General features: G+C 34.9%; 1 protein-coding gene across 1 annotated transcript in view; it reads right to left on the bottom strand.

Moving 5' to 3' along the window:
• Positions 1-12,353: 12,353 nt before the first annotated feature.
• LOC145246595 (laminin subunit alpha-4-like) overlaps positions 12,354-21,286 on the bottom strand; it is a 67,368-nt gene continuing 58,435 nt past the window's right edge. The window contains exons 4-6 of the mRNA XM_080108255.1: positions 18,118-18,313; positions 16,112-16,267; positions 12,354-12,990 (exon numbers count right to left, since the gene is read on the bottom strand). Coding sequence (XP_079964381.1) covers positions 12,874-12,990; positions 16,112-16,267; positions 18,118-18,313 — 469 coding nt within the window. The 3' untranslated portion in view covers positions 12,354-12,873. The remainder of the gene's footprint in view (positions 12,991-16,111; positions 16,268-18,117; positions 18,314-21,286) is intronic.

Below are 21,286 nucleotides of genomic sequence, written 5' to 3'. Positions count from 1 at the left end.
CTGGAAAAGTCACTTCTGATTAATGTTTACTTTTATAATATGCAAACGAAAAAATGATTTGCGGTGATTTTAAATGGTACCTCTTCTTTTATCGTAAATTGAACTCATTAATAAAAAAAAATTAAAATAAAATGTTGAGGTCACACGGGTTTTTCACATGAAATCATTCGATCTGTAATCGAATGCTATTCTACTAAGCTACATCTTCCGATAACAATAATTCAGTCTTTTTTTAAGAACATATGATTTGCTAAGATTTTATTATCTCCCTTAATCGGTGTAACCTAAAATATTGCCCTATAAAAATACTTTTTTACTAGCGGGACCTGTGGAAATTCCACAGGGGACTCATTCATATGTAATATATTGATGTTGGCATTCTGTAGATGTTCAGTGTAAATGGAGACACTCAGATATTATTGTAGCTCTTTTGTTAAAACTTCAAAACTATCTAAGCTAGCAGAGATGCAAGGGTTATCCCGATCATAAAGTTTTTTTTTTTTTACACAGTGATCACCATTTATCAAGGCCCGGAAGCCACTCAGGGATAAGGGTTATTGCAAGTACATTACGTTAGTGTGGAGATTTGATGAAGTGTTTACTTAAGGGGCGGTTCATTAGGAATTTGTTAACGCTGGACTTGAAGACATCCAAGTTGTAGTCAGGTGGGAAGCAGGCAGATGGAACAGAGTTCCACAGGCGTGCAGTTCTAAGAAAGAAGCTTTGTTCATGGAATCCACGTTTTGATTTAGGCACAGATAAAGAGTAGGGGAAATTTTTCACAGTGGATTCAGCTAGACGGGTGTATGCTTAAATATGATGTTTTAATTCTTGCCCATTTCGTATATATTATTATAGAGTTAATACTCAATCGATTTTTATATGTTATAAAGTTGCGATTTCAAAAATAAAAAAATATATTCATATGACTTGGGTTCATCAGCTTGAATCGAAACTGAAACCAAAACTTATGGGATAAAATAATATATATATATATATATATATATATATATATATATATATATATATATATATATATATACAGACACGTCTGATTGAACCCAACGGAGTTATTCTTTATTCCGATCTTAATGGATAATTTTTCAATCATGGGCAGATAGTGGCTCTTAAGTCTGGTTGACAGTCTACCTAAGTGATGGAAAACTCTATTACAAAGCCTGAGATACAGCTGTTCATTAGTTCCGTGGCATATTTTGCACCATCTGATGTTATCGGCTGTTTCAAAAAGTGTGAATGGTTCTACACAAGCCATTACCACTTAAATCAAATCATTGTGTGGGTAGCCATGAGTTTGCTCACTCTGCTTTCTTACAACATCCAAAAAGGTAAGCAAAAGGTTCCATCAGGCGAAGTCCACTGGCGATGGGGTACTGGTGGTGGAGGCAGGTGGAGGATACCACTGGAGGCATTTAGTCAGTACTCTGCACAGTTGGCGGCATAGTAAGTGATGGCCGTTCTTGTGTAAATATTTGTGAACAATTGCACAGTTCGTGTCCTCTACTATGTGGCAAAGCAAACCTTTTCTAGATGTAGCACTACTTTCCCTAGACTGGCTATCCAATTGTGCAGTCGAAACAGAAACTCAATTCGAAATACAAAGCATGCGTTCAATTTTGGAACGTGGAATGTAAGAACATTGCTTGGTAGTGATGATTCTTTCGAAAGGAAGACGGCGCTAGTTGCAAAAGTACTGAAACAATACAACATTGACATTGCTGCCTTGTCTGAGACACATCTTTTGGGATCAGGTGAATTGAAAGAAATTGGCGAAGGTTACACGTTCTTTTGGTCAGGTTGGAAAGAGAGGGTGAGGCATAGTTCCGGTGTTGGCTTTGCAATAAAATCAAATATTGCTGACTCTCTGGAGGCTCTTCCTCGGTGCGGTGACGATCGTTTAATGGCTCTTAGAATGGGACTCACAGCTGGAACGGGACTAACACTGATAAGTTGCTATGCACCAACTCTAAATGCAGAAGAGGTAGAAACCACAAACCTCTACGAAAAGCTTGGTGACATAGTAAGAAACGTAAGTTTTCATGACAAGATCTTACTGATGGGAGATTTCAATGCCCGGGTAGGCTCGGGCAGGGAGACATGGGGAAACGTGATTGGGGCTCATGGTATGGGGAAAATAAATGACAATGAACTCGCTTGTTGTCATTTTGTAGTGAACATGGGCTCTTTATTACAAATACTATGTTTCATCAACCAAATCGTTGTAAAAGTACATGGATGCACGCAAGGTCCAAGCATTAGCATCTTATTGACTTTGTTATAACTCGGAAAAGAAACAGGAGAGATATTCTTTTGAGTCGTTCATTTCATGACTCATGTTGGCTGTCGGATCACGCCCTGATTCGATGCAAGACATCACTGAAACTACGACATAAGGGCAGAAGGCAATTAAGATGCCAAAGTCATTGAATATGAAAGAACTGAACACTGAAAAGAAAGAAGAATTATCTTCTAAGTTAGATGCGAAGTTAAACGAAATTGTGATAAACAATGATATTGAAGAGTCCTGGAAAAAATTGCAGGATGCCATCTATGAATGTTCAAGCGAAGTACTAGGACTTTCCAAGAGGAAGCATCAGGATTAGTTCAACGAAAATGACATTGAAATTCAGGGTATTTTAGACCGGATGCACTCTTCGCACAGGGCCTGGATATCAGACAAGAATTCTGCAGCGAAGAGGTCGGCTTATCTCAGTTTCAGGAGGGATGTTCGGCGCCAATTGAGAAAAATGAAAGAAGATTGGTGGTCTGCAAAAGCCTCTGAGCTCCAGGCTGCTTTTGATAGGAAAGATGCGAGGGTATTTTTATGAGGGTCTGAAAGAAGTTTTTGGACCACAACAATGTGGTACTTCACCCGTTATGGGGTCAGATGGTACAACCTTGTTGACTGATAAAAATGACATCCTTAACCGCTGGAAGGACCATTTTGAAGGAGTGCTGAATTCTTCTTCTGATGTTGACGAGGATGTTTTGAGTTCTTTGCCTGCAAGAATCCAAATACCAGAACTAGATGTGATACCTGATTTTTCTGAAGTTCTCGCAGCTGTAAAACAAATGCTACTGAGAAAGTGTGCAGGTGATGATGGTATACCGGCTGAAATATTCAAGTTTGGGGGGAACACACTTTTGAAAAAACTTTTGGAATTATTCATCAGGATCTGGAAAAGCGGTTCTGTACCTCAAGATTTCAGGAACTCATCAATAATCCATCTCTTCAAGAATAAAGGAAAGCGCATTGATTGTGATAACTACCGTGGAATACCACTACTCTCTGTGGCTGGAAAAGTACTAGCCAGGATCATTTTGAACAGGATAATCATTCATCTAGTAGACAAAATTTATCCTGAGACGCAGTGTGGTTTTAGATCTGGAAGGGGAACCATCGACATGATCTACTGTTTACGCCAAGTTGCAGAGAAGGCACGTGAGAAAAATCAGGATCTGTTTGTCGTTTTTATCGACCTAACCAAGGCGTTTGACTCTGTCAACAGAGTCGCACTTTGGAAGGTTTTGAATAAAGTTGGAATCCCTGAAAAAATGTTAAATGTAATAATATCCTTCCACGATAATATGGAGGCACGTGTAAGAGCAGACGGAAAGTTCTCTGAGTCATTCAAGGTAAAAACCGGTACGAAACAGGGTTGTGTTACGGCACCTGTGCTCTTTGCCATCTTCTTTTCAATCATGCTCGAGCATGCTTTTAAAGATTACACGCAAGGTGTCCATTTTGAGTTTAGAACTACCGGGAGTCTTTTTAATCATTAAAGATTCAAGGCTAAAACACTAACAAGAAGCAAAATGGTTCGTGATTTTCTTTTTGCAGACGATGCTGCACTTTATGGCCACTTCATTTGAGGAAGTACAAGAATTAGTTGACAAGTTTCCCAATGCCGCAAAAGCATTTGGTTTGACGATTAGTATTAAAAAGACAGAAGTTATCTACCAACCAAAGCCCACCCCATTGCAGCAAGGTGGTGTGAATATTCCGAGACCAGAATATGTGGAACTGCCTCAGAAAATCTTTGTGAGCAGACAGACTCTAATTTATGTTAAATCCTTTGCATATCTCGGAAGTAAGGTGAATTCGTCAGCATCACTTGATGAGATATTGAGCAGAATTTCAAAGGCGACTGATGCCTTCGGCAAACAGCAGTCAAGAGTATGGAATGAAAGAGGTTTGACTCTAAAGACCAAAATCTCAGTTTATCGTGCAGTGATTGTTTCGATACTCCTGTATGGATCGGAAGCCTGGACCACATACCGTAGGCAGATTGCGCAACTGGATACATTCCATAAACGTTGCCTTCGCAGTATATGTGGATTAACATGGAAAGACAAGGCCCCTAACTCGGAATTGTTTGCTAGGTGCCACATTTTAAGTATTGAGGCCTTCCTGATGAAGTCTCAGCTTCGGTGGGCTGGTCACCTTGTTCGCATGGATGAAACCCGTCTTTCTAAGCAACTAGCATACAGTCAACTGAAAGAGGGTAATCGAAATGTGGGTCGTCCATTTCTGAGGTACAGGGATAAGCTGAAAGACAATCTTAAGCACGCAGGCCTGAACCCAAAAACCTTTGAAGAAGATGCTGTGGATAGAAAATTGTGGAGGGAAAAATGTTTTGCGGGCATTAACACATACATTGACACACGGCTATCGAATCAAACAAATCTTCGTAGAGCAAGAGTAGGAACAGCACCTTCCCAGCCTGTATCCTGTGAGTCGTGCGGCTTGGTTTGTGGGAGCAGAGCTGGCCTCATGTCACACATATGGCATAAGCATTGAAGGCAGAGTGAAACAGAGCGAATTCTTTGGCCCTCACACATCGAACACGGCGGGAGAGTCCATTATTATATATATATATATATATATATATATATATATATATATATATATATATATATATATATATATATAAAGAGAAAAATTGGCATTGTAAATCCATTGAAATTCTGGTGTTTATCAAAAAGTGCTCAGTGACAATCAGAGCGTAATAATAGTATGTTTATTTACACAAACATTGTTGGCTACATATGTGCATATATGTTTAAGCTGCAACTCCTTTAGAGAGGCAGTTTTTTCAGGCCAGATATTTTACTGACCTGAAGACGCTGCTTCTTTAAACGATTTGCAACAGAAAAATGTATGCACATATGTAGTCAATGATGTTTGTATAAATAAACACACATATATATATATATATATATATGTGTGTGTGTGTGTATGTGTGTGTGTGTGTGTGTGTGTGTGTGTATTATGCTCATGTATAAAAACTGGAACAGTAATGTTGACATTATAAAATGTTTAATGAACAGAAAGGTCAATGTTTCATCACTAATTTTATTTTACAACTCAAAATATTACAACAAATATTTACATTATTAAACAATATACAATATTTTACAACAATACGTGCAATACTTACGCATGCACACACACGCACACACATTTTCTCGCCTCCTTCACGCTTTCGCTTTGTATATATAAAGTCTAACTGTGCTATAGAGCTGTGACATAGCGAAAGTGTTTGTGGATGAACGCGTAAATTTCCATCGTTGTTAGTTGGGAACTTAGCCATAGAAATCGCAGACGACAACTGGCGATAATTTCAAGCTTTCCGAAAGAGAATGGATCAACAAAAATGGATGACATGTAGATATTAACATTTCATTTGCTTTGTAGTTTGTGCTGGTGGCGCAATGGATAAAAGATATCTGACTGTTAGCAAAATGGTCATGTGTGTGTGTGTGTGTGTGTGTGTGTGTGTGTGTGTGTGTGTGTGTGTGTGTGTGTGAGGCATTCTTTCCTCAGAGCATGTTTCGTTAAATATTATGAACTATTACTGTATACATATTTATGTTTTGGTTCTCTGATTTTCTTGTTAGTTTTCTTGCTCTTTTCGAAACTGGCTGATATAACTGCCATAGTCACTTTGGATACGTGTACGTTGAGATCCGTTCAGATTCAGATTCAACGAAATGTAGTTGTTGACAGAAAGATGCATAATTAATTTCCTTAAGCTTACGTATGTGTTGTTGTCCTTCACTGTCAGAATTATAATCTCCAAAGGGGCATTAATATACATAAATACATACATACATACATACATACATACATACATACATACATAGTGTTTGTATAGTTGTACGGTTTTCATAAAATAGTTTCCAAGTAGTAGACATGAATTTTAGCAAGTCTTTTTTTATTTATACAAACATTTTGGCTACATATACGCATACATTTTTACTATATGTTTTAGATGCGACTCACTTCAAGGTTCACCTCTATAATCTCACAACAAATCTTTTTACTTAGTACAATAGATATACAGCGGCCTGAGGAAATTAGAGGAAACTAGACTTGAAATTAAGTCGTAGCTAACACATGACTGTATATATGTATCCAAAACTTTTCGTATAAATAGAAAATTATGTATGTATGTGATTCTCTTCATGTCAAGAAGATGAAGCGTCCAAATCTGAAAAGAGCACTTGAGAAAGGAAACCTAGAGAATTTGCCATGTGGCCATACAAATTGGATATGTCAAACATGTATACGTGTTCTTCTTTTGAAGGCAGACCATGTGAACCATATGAAATCTTACACTGCCAGACCATCGTCATCCAGTTTTCCTTAGCGACCTGATAAAACAGTGTTTGTTATACGAAGTAAGATATGCAGGTCTGCATCTGGACTGAAAAGGCATTTGTGCACAAAGACAGTATTTCTCATTCGGATCCAATCACGCTGTTAAGATGTGGACATTTTGTGTCGTGTATGTCATTGCTCTTGTAAATCAGCTGCTGGCCTTCAAAGCCACTTGAAGGGGACACATGAGAGCTATTTGATGGAGAACATGAAACCATATTCTGTAATCATATATATATATATATATATATATATATATATATATATATATATATATATATATATATATATATATATGGTAATTGCTTCGATTCAACAGTTGCTAGCCATCCCAGTGCTTATCACCACACCCACTATAATGAGAATTATTAGTGAAATCCAAACTACACCCGTTGGCCGCAGGTGACTTTTCAGACCAGCAACTTACTTGCATGGTCTGACCGTGGTCGTCGTAAATATACATGGTCCCTGCACTTACGCCCCGAAACCTGTTGATGTCTCGCAACAAAGTTTCAAAATAAGACCGGAAGTCGTTCTGTTTTATCGAATTGCAGAGGAAAATTACGAAAATTGTCCAAAAGTGGACGTATTTTATTTTCCTAAAGAATTATTTTTAACTTGAACACGTGAAATTAAGATGAAGAAATTATTATCGGGGAAATACAGTAAAGTAAGAGATATTTAAAATTTTAACATTTTATTTATTTATTATTAAAATTTTAAATTTAAGAAAACTAAAACCATATGTGCATTTTACTTTAAAAATAAATGAATATACATTTATTGTTCAAATAATTTTTTAAATTATCATTATTATTATTATTATTATTATTATTATTATTATTATTATTATTGTTATTGTTGTTGTTGTTGTTGTTGTTGTTGTGAATATTTTTTTCTTTTAAATGTATTATTATAATTTTTAACGTTTCTGGGCAAAATGCATTGTTTGATGCGAACAAAAGTAAAAGGAAATATGCTTTAGTTCAAAACTAAAAAATTTACTAACACATACGGAAGACAATATTAATCTAAGAGTTTCCATCAATCGTACGAAACGGTACACGATCGTGCATACTCCATTCTTCACGGTGAAAATGTCTTTTTACTTTTATTCATTCAACTTAAAGCAAGAAAAAAATTAAAGCCATGACAAATATATTATCAACTGTAATCTTGTACAAAAAATACCCAGGAGACGTAATATGACGTCACATCGCCTTTAAAACATATTGAATGAGCAACAACAACATTTAATGTTTATAGTGAATAAGTTTATTCATTTTTCAACTGCTTTGCCATCTGCGTTCATTAACAATCATGTCATCTGCAATTCCTATACGAAATTGCTCTGTGCAAAACTTGTTAAAAAATTAACAATCGGGATTTATTGCATTTTCTTATTTGTTTCATATATATATATTCATATATATATATATATATATATATATATATATATATATATATATATATATATATATATATATACAACTACTTCATTTACTCACATAAAATTAATATTCGAAAGTATAAATTTATGCGTAAACTTTAAGTATTTACTTCAAAAGTGCTCAATACGTAGGTAGAGCTAGTTAGTAAGTTTTAAAATATATATGGCGATTAAGCTACACTGAATATTCCGCGTTTCATCCACTCTAGGACTCTATATATAATTAGATTTTTTTTGGAAAAAAAAAATCCAGCAGAGTGCTCAATTATAACAAAAATCCGAAAATAAGAGCGTATTATTTATATATTGTTTACAGAAAGTTTTAGATGAGATAAGTCATTGGTACTGCCGGTTTCAAACCCGATAATTAGGACCGGTTTAGATACCCATATCAAGCTCTCTTCAGCCAATACTCATCACTAGAGATGAGTATTGACTGAAGAGAGCTTGATATGTGTATCTAAACCAGTCCTAATTATCGAGTTTGAAACCGACGGTACCAATACTTATCCCATCTAAAACTTTCTGTAAACAATATATATATATTAGCCCGCCGCTCAGCGTTTCCCGGTCGTAAAATAACCTTAAGTATAATGTTTTAATTTATGCAGATTACGTATTTATTATTATTATTATTATTATTATTATTATTATTATTATTATTATTATTATTATTATTATTATTTTATTATTATTATTATTATTGAGCCAATTATCTATTGATTATTATATTGTACCTAATATTTAGTAGTAAGTATCAAGTTTGCTTTTTTAATTAACGTCGGTACCATCAGCTAAATTCAAAACATTTAACTCTCCAACGATATTCACCACCATATGAGTTAAGAATATGTGGATAGCATAACTTTAAAAATTAATGCAGTTTAACGCATCAACGTGTATACTTGCACATTGAACATTTGCAACCATGATTCTTCAATTACAATTGTCTTCTGTATTCGAAGCTATTCTATTTTGCTCTTCATTCATACTTTATCGTCATTCGAAGTATGAGCACATTTTTTTTAGACATCCTGTAGTATTTTTGCCATATTTAGGTCCGTCTAGCAAGCAAGCGCTAGTCTCCCCATATTGGACAGAGTAGTGGAAAAAAAGAATCTCAAGCCTATTCGGTTCCACACTACTTACGAAAATCCAGATTTTGTCTCATCCCTGCAATGTTGGATATCTGTACTTGTTTTTACAAGTAATGCCACGGAATGTGCTTCGATGAACTTAATGTACTTTTACGCCTCTCAACGTAAATGCGCCCGACAAACCCGACTAGCACCAAAGTCTCACCTTTTCACTGTAGATGGCTCGAGATTCCGGAAAGTCTTTCTATCCTAATAGATTCTTTCATCGAAACGCTTGCCTTTGGGTCTCATTCCCTGCTTATTGTTCCTCCGGCTACACCAACGTGCAGAGATTTTAATAGAACGTAAAAAAACATCTCGCAGCATAACTATCCACTTCAGACCCCCCCCCCCCGCAAAAAAAAAAAAAACATTAAATCTGGCGCCTGATTCACAGAAGGGGCCATATAACTTGTTTGGAACCAAAGTAAAAAGAAAAATGAACTAAACTAAAAAAAAAAAAAAAAAAAAAAATCGGTTTCTAATTCATTTCGCTACAAAAAAAAAAAGAAGAAAAACGAAGAAAGCATTTTTTTTTTTTAGCAAAGGAACGAACCGACACAACGTACATTTTGAAAATTCGTTATTTTCCTCTTAAAATTATGTGCGCCGTTCAGAAGGACTCACAATCCGTGTGCAAGTTAAGATCGCGTTTGGCCTTGACTAGTGCGAACGATGCGTGGATTTAATCCAACATAATTTTCGGTGCTTATTTACATTTCAAGTGAAAACATTATTATGTACTCACGTGCCATGTTGACATGAGTATAAATTCCAAACACTACGAAAAATGTTCCAGTAAATTTGCTAGATGTAATTTTAACAAGAATTCGTCCACAATTACGTTCTTCTTTAAAATAGCGTACCCTTAATTTACGTCAGTTTGTCAAGGGAGATAAGTCAGTTTGCCATACTGAATTGGTCGCAGAAATCTTCCACATTAAAACCTACGATAAAATTCGATTGTTCGATAAATTTTACTTTTACCTTTAAATATTTTTTACTGGATCGTTTTTCGTAATTTTTGGAATTTATACTAATTTCTACAAAACATTTAAATACGTAGTAATGTTTTCACCGTAAATAAGTTGGCTTAAAAGATCGCCAATGTAAGCAAGCACTGAATGTTTATATTGTTTGAACTTCAAGAAAGCCTTATAAGCAGAACACGTGCTCGAAGTTGTCAATATTTTCTTGAGTTATTATTATTATTATTATTATTATTATAAAAAATGTAATGATATTTTTAATATTTGCATTTTAACGTGTTTTCAAAACAGTTTGTGTATTAAACATTTTAAATTTTATTAAAGATGCTTCAAAGTTGTTGCCAATTCTCATAACATTATGGCAATCATATGCTTAAAAAAAATCAAAGTGAACAATTCTTTTCCACATTATCGCATGCAAGAACACTATCACTCAATGGTTTAATTTGCTTGAAGCATTATGCACTGTGTATAAGAAATTGAATTTTTAAGTGGTAATTTCCTTTTGAAAAGAGGGTTACCCTGCGAAATATTAAAAAAAAAAATGACACCAACAGTACTATCGTGATTCGATAAATTACGTCGGTAAATAAATATTTAATTAAAAAATTATTGAATTCTTCAATTGTGTCATTTGATCTGTTTACCTTGTTTCGTATAAAACGGTGTTTTCAACCAAATTGAATTGTCACTGTTTTACATCATCATCGTCATCATCAGCAGCATCATTGTCATTATTATTATTATTATTATTATTATTATTATTATTGTAGTCACATTTTGTGTCTGACTGTTGTCATTGCCGATTTTATACTGATAGGCGGATCATAACAAATGAGCATTGCCCATCAGCATCTTCTTTTCTCAATCATCTAGTACTTTCCGCAGATTCTGGTGGTTCCCAACAAGGCAGTCTTTTAAAATACCCCAACATTGCAATGGATCCCAATTTTCTCAATTCAGTTGTCAAATTCTTTTGTCACACTATCCAGGGCTCCCATCACAATAGATACAAACGTTTATCAACTTCCACAATCTTTTTATTTCCCTTTTCAAATCTTGGTATTTTTTTCGACCTTCTCCTTTACTTTTTCTTCCACATTCACATCAACTGTGAAACTAAACATGAAAAGTTAGCGATTATTATTATTATTATTATTATTATTATTATTATTATTATTATTATTATTATTATTATTACAACAACAAATTTACAACAACAAATTGTTATTGAACAGTGATATTACGGACAGTTATAAAAAGCAGAAAACGTGTCGTTGAAAAAAAAAAAATATATATATATATATAAACAATGCATCGAATCTTTGTCGGGTTTGTTTTGACGAGTCTTAATTATTTACACTAATGATCACGTGACAATTTTACCGGTCAATTAAAGAAAATAGGTTGTAAAAAAAAAAAAAAAAAAAACGGTGTTAAAAACACATTAAAAGCTAGCATCCACTCGCAAATAGTCAACAACCAAGAAAAAAAAATAAATAAATAAAAAGATGTAACAAATTATTTTTACCAAATACAATAAAAGTTAATATTTTACCGACCTGCACAGTTTTAGAGTTATGGAATTGTTTTGGAATTATTTTTACTTCAATATAGTATTTCGTCAGTATTAATCTTTCGGATACATTTAGAATCTAATATGGCCGATCCATCTGTTGTTGATTTTTCATTCCTTAAAAAATAAATTATCTTAATTCTCACTATACATCTCACTACAAACCTCCTGCGGATTTAATGTTAGTGGTAAAGTAAGTCTTTTTTTTTCTTTTCTTTTTTTTCTATTTTTTAAGCCTGGAATTAGTGATCATCATATGATCTTTAAACATAATCGATCACTATTTTTTTATATACACATGTTTGGCTAAGTCAAAGTGACGATAATATATTCAACGATAATAAACCATACAATATGTTTTTACACTTAAAAATATACGGGTTTCTAGAGAATTACATTTTATTACATTTTGTAAAAGTTATTTGTTTATTTTTGTCTGTGTTTTAATTTCTTGGTCGTTAACTATATTGGCTGGTTACCAGTTTCAGCATTTACTGTACGCGTTTTCTTTTTAATCATATTTTCTTTAACATTGGAATTTTAAACGATCACGATCTTGGGGTTCAAAATACTAATGAGGGGTAATTGTCCTCGCCCCATCCACGGACTGTCTCAAAAGGTAGGGCTAACCTCTTTTGGATTTTTTAATCCTTTAAGGAAAAAAAAGGAAAGTACTGACCCATCAGTTCCTTAACTGAACGGCTCGTTATGTACTAAATTACTATATAAGTTACTATATATTTGCTATATAAATAAATAAATAAATGTTAACGATTACTACATTTTTTGTTGTTGTTGTTATTGTTTGTTTGCAGGGGTGAATATGGTACCGGTTATCTCCCTTGGTTAAATGTCCTTCTGCAATTTGTGTTTTGTGGTCGAGTTCGTTATTCATTTATGTTTGTTTATATTTTATTTTATTTTATTTTATTTTAGTGTGTGTGTGTGTGTGTGTGTGTGTGTGTGTGTGTGTGTACGGGCGTCACAGATCGTGGATGGTCGGAGAATGGCGACCATGTTTTGGTTGGCGATATAAAATCTCATACATTGCAGGAGGTCACTTTCACGTAATAAGGAGGCTCATCAGTGCCAGTTGTAATGTCTAATCGCCGTAAACAGCCGCTGAACTGATATTGGCCATTGTTGTCGCGGACAGTCTGAAAAAGTATTAAAAAAAAAAGGACGTTAATTATATTAAATAGAAAAGAAAACTAAGAGAACATCCGTCTCGTGAAGGATATAATTGATTCACTATACAGAACAGTTTTGCACCACTTCTATCCCCCCTTGTAAAGATTTAAATCAAAATACAAGATGTCTAAAACAAGTTGCTAAACATTATGAGACTTATTAAAGATTCTTTTTTGTTCTCTGTTCAAAAGGGAGATACACTAGTGAGTGCTGCGACAACAAAAATATGGAAACAATACTATATTGTATTACAAAAAATGTACTCACACTTCGAATGAGGATAAAACATTTATTTATGAACATAGAATGAAATGGAATAGTCTTGAATACAGAAGATATGAACAAAAGTTTTTAATATTTTTTTAGCAACGAATGCAAACGAGATAGGATTAGAAATAAACGAATGCAAACGAGATAGGATTAGAAATAAACGAAGGCAAACGAGATAGGATTAGAAATAAACCTAGAGAAAACAGAATGTATGTCTACAGTTTAACCTAAACATGACTATTCATAGTATACTCATCAAACAGGTCATCCAATTCATTTATTTATGACAGTGATCACGAGACGACATTGAAACACAGAATCAGCCTGGGTTGGACCTCTTTCCAAAAACATAGCACCATTATAAAATCAAAAATGATGCCGATAACTGTTAAAGTAAAAGTTTATTTAATTAATGTCCTGCCAGTAGTTTTATATGGACTTGATTGTATCACATGAACTAAACAACTAACCAATCACATTGAGATGTTTCATAATCACGTAATGCGTTTCATTACGGTACATCGCCTGATCGAAAATAAAATCCACCATCCGTCAAACTACTTCCCTACCGCCTCAATTTTATAAAATCCAAAGTAAAATCCTTAAAATTGTTGGCCATGTCAAACGATTAACCATTAAATTAAATTAAAGTTATGCTTTAAGAGTATGTTAAAAGGCGAAAGAGGCATATGAAAGCCAATGAGAAGGTGGGGGAGAAAATGTTTTTGATTGGACATCTCTCAACAGTTGGGTGTCCATCAACAAACTTGCCCTGGAAGGAATGGCGAAAAATAAGTCACGTGGGTTCGCAATCCGCACCAAGCGGAGGATGGGATTCATGATGACAAAAGACATGTAATTTAAGAATTATGTTCGCAGATTTTCAAATTAATGACCATTATTGTCCAGATAACGCTGATAAAGGCGCGCCAAAGATTCGCGAACGCAACGAGACAGGTCAGTAGAAATATATTTTTGAAACACCTTGTAAAATGATACTAAACCTTGTGACTAGAATCCTTATTCAAATTTTAATCAAAATCCATTACATGAGTTTGATTCTAGAAAATGTCTAAAATTTAAGGCTCAAGCTTAAAGAGTCTTCAGAAGAAACTGAAATTAAGATGGTTTTCCATGATTGGTGCCTAATTATTATGAATCAAATTCAATGAAAATGTACATTTTTCTTTCATACTATACACCTTAAAACCATTTAAAATACTTCAAAGAAACTGTAATTTGAGTTAACATTTATTAATGTACCGATTTACTATGCCTCCCCACGGGACAGAGTTAGACACCAGGGTCGTTTTTTTAACGTGGAGAAAAGGTACAAAAATAAAAATTGTCTCAGTCGTGAAGGATTTCTCCTCCGCCGAAAGAGAACAAGAAATGGAAGTGCAGCATCTGAGGAACAGATACTACACTTTGATCTTGACCAAATAATGTATGTCGAATACCTGGTATTAATATTTTACAAAAGCGGACGTATCTGAATTTTACCATGTATTGTTTAGATTAATCGGATATGTGTTCCCACCTTGAGTGTTATTTGCACAAAGTTTCGATCGAAATAAACTCTGCTCTTCGTCAGGTGTAAAAGTTTCCATGTTTTGACAGAAAATAAGGGGTAGCTCTGCACGCTAAGGTTTCGAATTTTTTAATCTAGTTGGGAGTAAGTTTACACGAATGATAAAGCTAATTTAATTATCAGGGAACCTTAAGGGTATAATTTCTAACTTATTATAGAATGAAATTTTAATTAAATCCACCACCAAATGGTAAGCTCTTAGAAACATTATATTTACGAAACTAAGATGTAGCTAGTTTCAGCATGGTTAATAATGTGTAAGACGATTTTTTAATCAGATGTAGTTTTTTTACAATGTTTTTTATATTTTATCATTATGGCTATTATACAAACATATATACCGACTATTATACAAACATATATACCTCATCTAAAAAGTTTAGAACTATAATCTGCTATGCATATTCCTAGCAAATGTGTTCCTAAACTCTAAATAATCGGTCAATTAGTTTATGTCTAAACCCTGTGCGTATAAATACATACACATATACACACACCTAACTTTATAGATAACTAACAGGCCGCCTAGCGTTGCCCGGTCATAAAATACGTATAAATACTATTAATGCAGATTTCCTATTTATTATAAAGATAAATATTGAATGTATTAAACGTAACGTTAAATTCCTTTAAAAAAATGAAGTACAAAAAAAAAAAAAAACTCGGAAAGAAACTGAGACATGTGCATACGAGTATTATGTTTTTTTTTCTAAACAGTTCATTTCGTGTAAGTAAAAAAACAATGCTCAACATCTAAAGACAGTGGGTCAAGTACGATAACCATTTGGCCAGCTTGACACGTTCCATAAAAATATGCTTTCAAACCTACTTATTCTTTACATTAGTAGTATGTCATGTGAACGATTCATGCATGTGCATTCGTGAAACAGTTGATAAACAGATAAAAATCCGATGACCCCAAATACCAATGTTCGAATTTTAACCCTTTAGCAGCACCTTTTCCGGATGAAAACCCATTAATATGTTTTCCGTGTGTCTGAATACTCTATATACTAAATTTCAAGTCTAAAGATAAAAAATTCGTTGATTATACAGGTGTCCTCATACACAATCTCATTTTTATAGATATATAGATAATATATGTATATAAGGTACTGACTCAACGGGTCACAGGTTCTCTAATACAAAATATTATGACATCTACCGTTTATCGATGTTTTAGTTTTTAAGATATTAAAAAAGAGAAAATGAAAACAGAGATTTACCTCGAGGCTTTTTACTGCCTTTAATCCCCAATCATTAGCTCTCACTCCGCCGAAAACAATCGATGTGAATCCTCCACACGTAAGTAAATAATTTTCGTAATAGACGACACCGTCAACTTCAAGAAAACCTTTCTGCCGTTTCCGGGAATACCGAATCTGTAAAGCAAAAAAGATCGTATTATAATAGAGATGCGGTGTATGTATGTAATGTTATTAAACGTGGAATATTATTTTTAAAAAGAGGTAAGGGTATTTATTTGCTCCCCCACCGAGCAAATTAGGCACAAGGCCGATTTTTAAAGTGAGGAGTGAAGGGGAAATGGGGACCAACTCCCCGTGGAGTAGGGGAGCTGGATAGTGACAATTGGTATGAAAGGTTGCCCCTACATTGACCAAGGTCTTATATGTGGGGTTGCCCCCACATATGGTCTTTGCTTGACACTTGTTGCCTAGGCCCCGAAGGGCCCGGGCCAAAGATGAACTTGCTAATCATTTTCCACCTGATAATAAAGACCAATGTGCATTTATTCGTATCGACATTTAAAAATTTTTTTTTTTTTAGATGGAGTTTGGTCATTTGTATTATTTGGATTATTCCAACTACTGTTGATAAACAGATAAAAATCCGATAACCCTTTCTGCAAACAAATTTTTTTCAATTTTGACCCCTTAGCGGGCCTTTTTTCCGGAAGGAAACCGATTAAAATGTTTACAAGTTAGAAAAGCATTTCATCCGAGGCATGAAAATTGTTAAACAAAATGTTTTTACTATAGGCTTTAAAAATAAAGGTACAAGATTAAGTTAGAAATTTATTTATCTTCAAAGTGCACTTTTATAAATTTTACAAAGTAAGGTATAAAAATTTAATTTAAATTGAATCAAAAATCACCTTGGATTTATTTTATGTAATGTACATTCTGTTGCACTTTTAAAAAAAAATCATTGAAAATTTTATATCTATATCATTCATTGCTAGATGAAAGATAATGTTTTTAAATTGCAACAAAATGTACATTACATAAAATAAATCCAAGGTAACTGCCACAAATAACAGGGACGTGCCCAGGGTGGTAAAACCAAAGTTTTCGGTCACGATTATGGTCTTTGGTGTGGTTTCAAATGAAGGCCACATCATGCCACCTCACATCTTCGAAGTCGGTTTGAAAGTCAACAACAAAGTGTACCTGCATGTGCTGAAGAGTGTGGTGATCCCCTGATGCAATCAGATGGACGCTGGCAGACCTTGGGTGTGGCAGCAGGGCTCTGCGCTGGCCCACAAGTCCAAATAGACCCAGGCTTGGGTTCAGAAGGAGTGCTACGACTTTGTACCCTTCTCTCATTCCCCCACCTCCTTCGACCTGAACCCGTTGGACTACTTCGTTTGGTCATATGTTGAGAACATCACCAACATGACTTCCTACTACACTAAAGCCAGCCTGATTGCCGCCATCCGCCAAGTATTCGCCAAGCTCCCATTGGCGTTTGTGGAAAAGGCATGCTCCCAGTTCCAGACCCGTAATGAGGCAGTGATTTAGGTTGAAGTTGGCTACATTGAATAGATGTCAGCTCTACTACATAATCAAGTTACCTAAATTGATTCTTTTCAATAAAAGTCTAAAAAAAAAAGCTGAAGTGTTGCTTTCTTTAGGGCGACACATTTATCGTTCTACCCTGTAGATGCTCCGTTATGACGCCAGGCTAGAAAACCATAAACATTTTGACTCACTTTCCAGTTCATGATGTAGTCTGTAATAATCAAGTTATTCCTGTATCTTCGCCGTTCAAGTATTAATAGAATCAGCTGCTTGTGAGTTAGCAAGGAAAGCCTTTTCATCGTGAACACAGCCAAGTGTTGTATGCATCCGAAGCAAAAACATGTTCTTAAGGTACCGACTGCAAGGCAGAACCAAATATTCCAATCTATGTAGAGGAAAGAACTTAACCCTGGTTATCTAAAGAGAAAGGAAATAAGCATCGTTTAAATATATTAAAGGACGATACTTACTGTGTGCCATTCGCCATCATCTACTTTCCTCTTCGGTATGATGAGGGTGGCGTAACCTTGATTGCATCGGATGGAATAAAGGAGATGACCCTTCACCAGTTGTACAGCCATCAGCTCAGACTCGTCGTTCCGACGAGTCGCATAGAACAGAAGACCATCCGGTTTGGATGTTTTGAATTCGAATTCCAGTTTTTCTCTATAAAATCAAAGAGAAAGGAAAATTAATAAACATATAGTTAATAGTTAGTTATGTTTAACAGCAAGTGTTTAGAAAAAAACAAAATAAAGTGGTTGGGTCGAAGATAAGTTTGTCCAACAGTTTTATACGTTTTGATGCTCACAAGTTTAAAAAAAAATTTATTGACCCGAAATAAGGCAAATTGCTATGAGGACGGACAGGACTACTATGAATTAGGGCTCAGGTTTATAGGAGCATCCTAAGTGATGAATTGTGTAGCAAGATGCTTATTTATATAGATTTAAATATCTACATTGTCGTAGAGTTAGAGACACAGGGAGCAGGGAGGAAATTCGTAAAACAAGCTGTTTGCGGAAAACTATTATAACAGAATTTTTTCCGGCATCTGAGAGCGTCTACAGTGAAGAGGTGGGATTTTGCTGATTATTGGCTTGGTTGTGGATATTTATTTTGAGGGGACATAATCGTAGAAGGTTCGTCGTTCCTTGAAAATCGTTGTAAAACAACCACAAGGATGCATCGATGGGACAGTGGATGTAGTTTGGTAGACAGTGTGAGATGTATTAGATTAAATGCTCTTGTTTGCCTCCTATCAAAGAGCGAGAGACTATTGGTCGGTGTATCAGCCCGCAGTTTTTGGCAACAATACTCTATACAGAGCGAATGGTAACCTTCGTACATGTTTTAGTGCATCTTAGGACAAAAACGCCTCAACTTGAAACCAATGGAATTTGCTCCATTCTTAAAAAAATATCTTTTTTAATTGGGGGGGGGGCATTGTAACGTTGCAGTTACAAACAAACAAAGGAAAGAAATAAAAATAAAATAAAATCCGGGTCAGCAATTTTTTTCTTTTTTGACAAAAGTTTTTATTACCGATACTTTCCTTCCGACATCACTTAAAAGTCTCCTGCCATCGTCCATCTTACCCGGATACTTTTCTTCTTCCTCCAACCGCACGCTGGCCACAGCCGGCCCATTCTCGTCCTCGACTTTACACTGTCGAACTCAGAAATATGCATTGAATTTCGAACAAACACTTTATTAAATTCCTGGAGGTAGCATGCTCTTGTTCCGTCAGCCATGACTGGATAGAAGTCCTAAGTAATTTGCAATTATATTTTCGATCGCCCACATTGAGATAAATCCTTCAGAAGTTACTTTATACAACTTATTTTTTTTCAAGTACTTTATCCACTGCGCCAGGGGTCTGTGAAGAATTGCTTTTAAGTGAATTAGATGAAGAGTTCCGTTCAAATTCCATAGAGATTCGCGTGTCCAACAGAAAGATTCCCGAGTTCGATAAGACACACATGAAGAAAGGGGTTATATCGATCGAAACGTTATGAAAATGACATTCAAAATGAGAACAACAGTCCAAATAATCCAAATAATATGAATAAAATTCAACATATCCAAGACAAATATTGGTAATGGTGTGTTTTTGAACATGAACATTACTGAATATTAAGCATATAATAAATTGCGTATTCTATTGAATTTTATATATATATATATATATATATATATATATATATATATATATATATATATATATATATATATAGAGAGAGAGAGAGAGAGAGAGATACTTAATAAGTACATTATCTACTACTTCATGAGTATTGGCATATAGGATAAAGTACTTGGTACACTTCAGTTGTAAAATACACTATTGTAGAGGTTGAAGGTTCAATCTTCAATGTGGGCGACACTCAAAATGCAATTCCAAATTATTTAGGACTTTCTCCAAGTAATGAAATCAATTGAACGAGTGCATGCTACCCCTCTTGATTAAATAAAGATGTTAGTTCAGAATTTAGTGCAAATTCCCGAGTTCAACAGAAAGATTCCCAGAGTTCAGTAAGATACACCTAAAGAAGGTCGGAAGTTACATCGACTGAAACGCTGTGAAAATGAGACTCAACGTGAGAACTCAATGTGACAACGGATTTTTCTAGATTTCCAGTAATCTCCACCTCTATCTGTAATATTTGCAAATGAATTTGCATCATTGCAACGGCCGTTTACCATTGACTTCTCGCTTGCCCATTCGTTTTCACTGGAATTTGGGTGACAATAAGACCCCTTCCCCAGGTCCCAGTCTTTTTGGCTCCCTCTCGTAAAGGTCTGCCTGGTGCTCTTTTTCAGCAGCCTTCCTATTCCCCTCGACTACATTGAGGGGGGGGGGTAAGTAAATAGTTTTATTATTATTATTAACTGTCTGAACTTTTGCATGTTTTTAGCTGGATTTTTTTGGTGGGAAGAGGGGAGCATCAGGTAAGTTTCTTGGACTTTAGATATTCAAGCTGTACCTTAACTCTTTCGATGTTCCTAACAGGCAAGATTTTTGCAAAATTGGAAAATAAATTGTCTGATCAATCTGATTAAGCCATTTATGGTGGCTTTTCATTATGGTCCCAAGCGTTCCAATTACAATGGGAATCACCTTAACTAATTCCTATTTCAGATCTTGTTATTTATTTTATTTTTTATGTACTTTCTCTTTCATCAAAAAGTGCAGGCTACGTTTGAGCAAGTTCTTGAGTTTTTGTTTAGAAAACTATGTAAGGTTTGGAATGTGCAAGCATACGTTTAACGATTGCTTCTGTGGAAACGGTCTGATTGTTGTGACTTACGATGATTTCGTTTTCGAATTTAGTTGTTTCTTTTATTGTCGACACTTCATCAATCCCATAAAGTTTATTGATGTCCACGCTTTCACATACGCCTCCTTTCTCAACTTTCTTTTTAGTTCTTCAATTCGATTAGCAAATAACCATTCATTTGTTCTTATGACACGGGTTTACCCAGCAAGATTTTGCTCTGTTATTTCAAATAGGTCTAGTTCTCATTCGTTGTCTATCTTGCTTCTTAGAAAGATCACTCTTCAAATTATATTTCATCAGAATTTATTAAAGGCCTTAGTCAAGTTTCGATAGTGTGTCGAGGGTTTCTCTGGTTAACGGC

The sequence above is a fragment of the Euprymna scolopes genome, chromosome 24 (genome assembly GCF_053919585.1).
Source record: "Euprymna scolopes isolate OS-2025 chromosome 24, ASM5391958v1, whole genome shotgun sequence".
Taxonomy (NCBI): domain Eukaryota; kingdom Metazoa; phylum Mollusca; class Cephalopoda; order Sepiida; family Sepiolidae; genus Euprymna; species Euprymna scolopes.
Note: the sequence above shows the minus strand (reverse complement) of the source record. Positions and strands in the feature narration are given on the sequence as shown.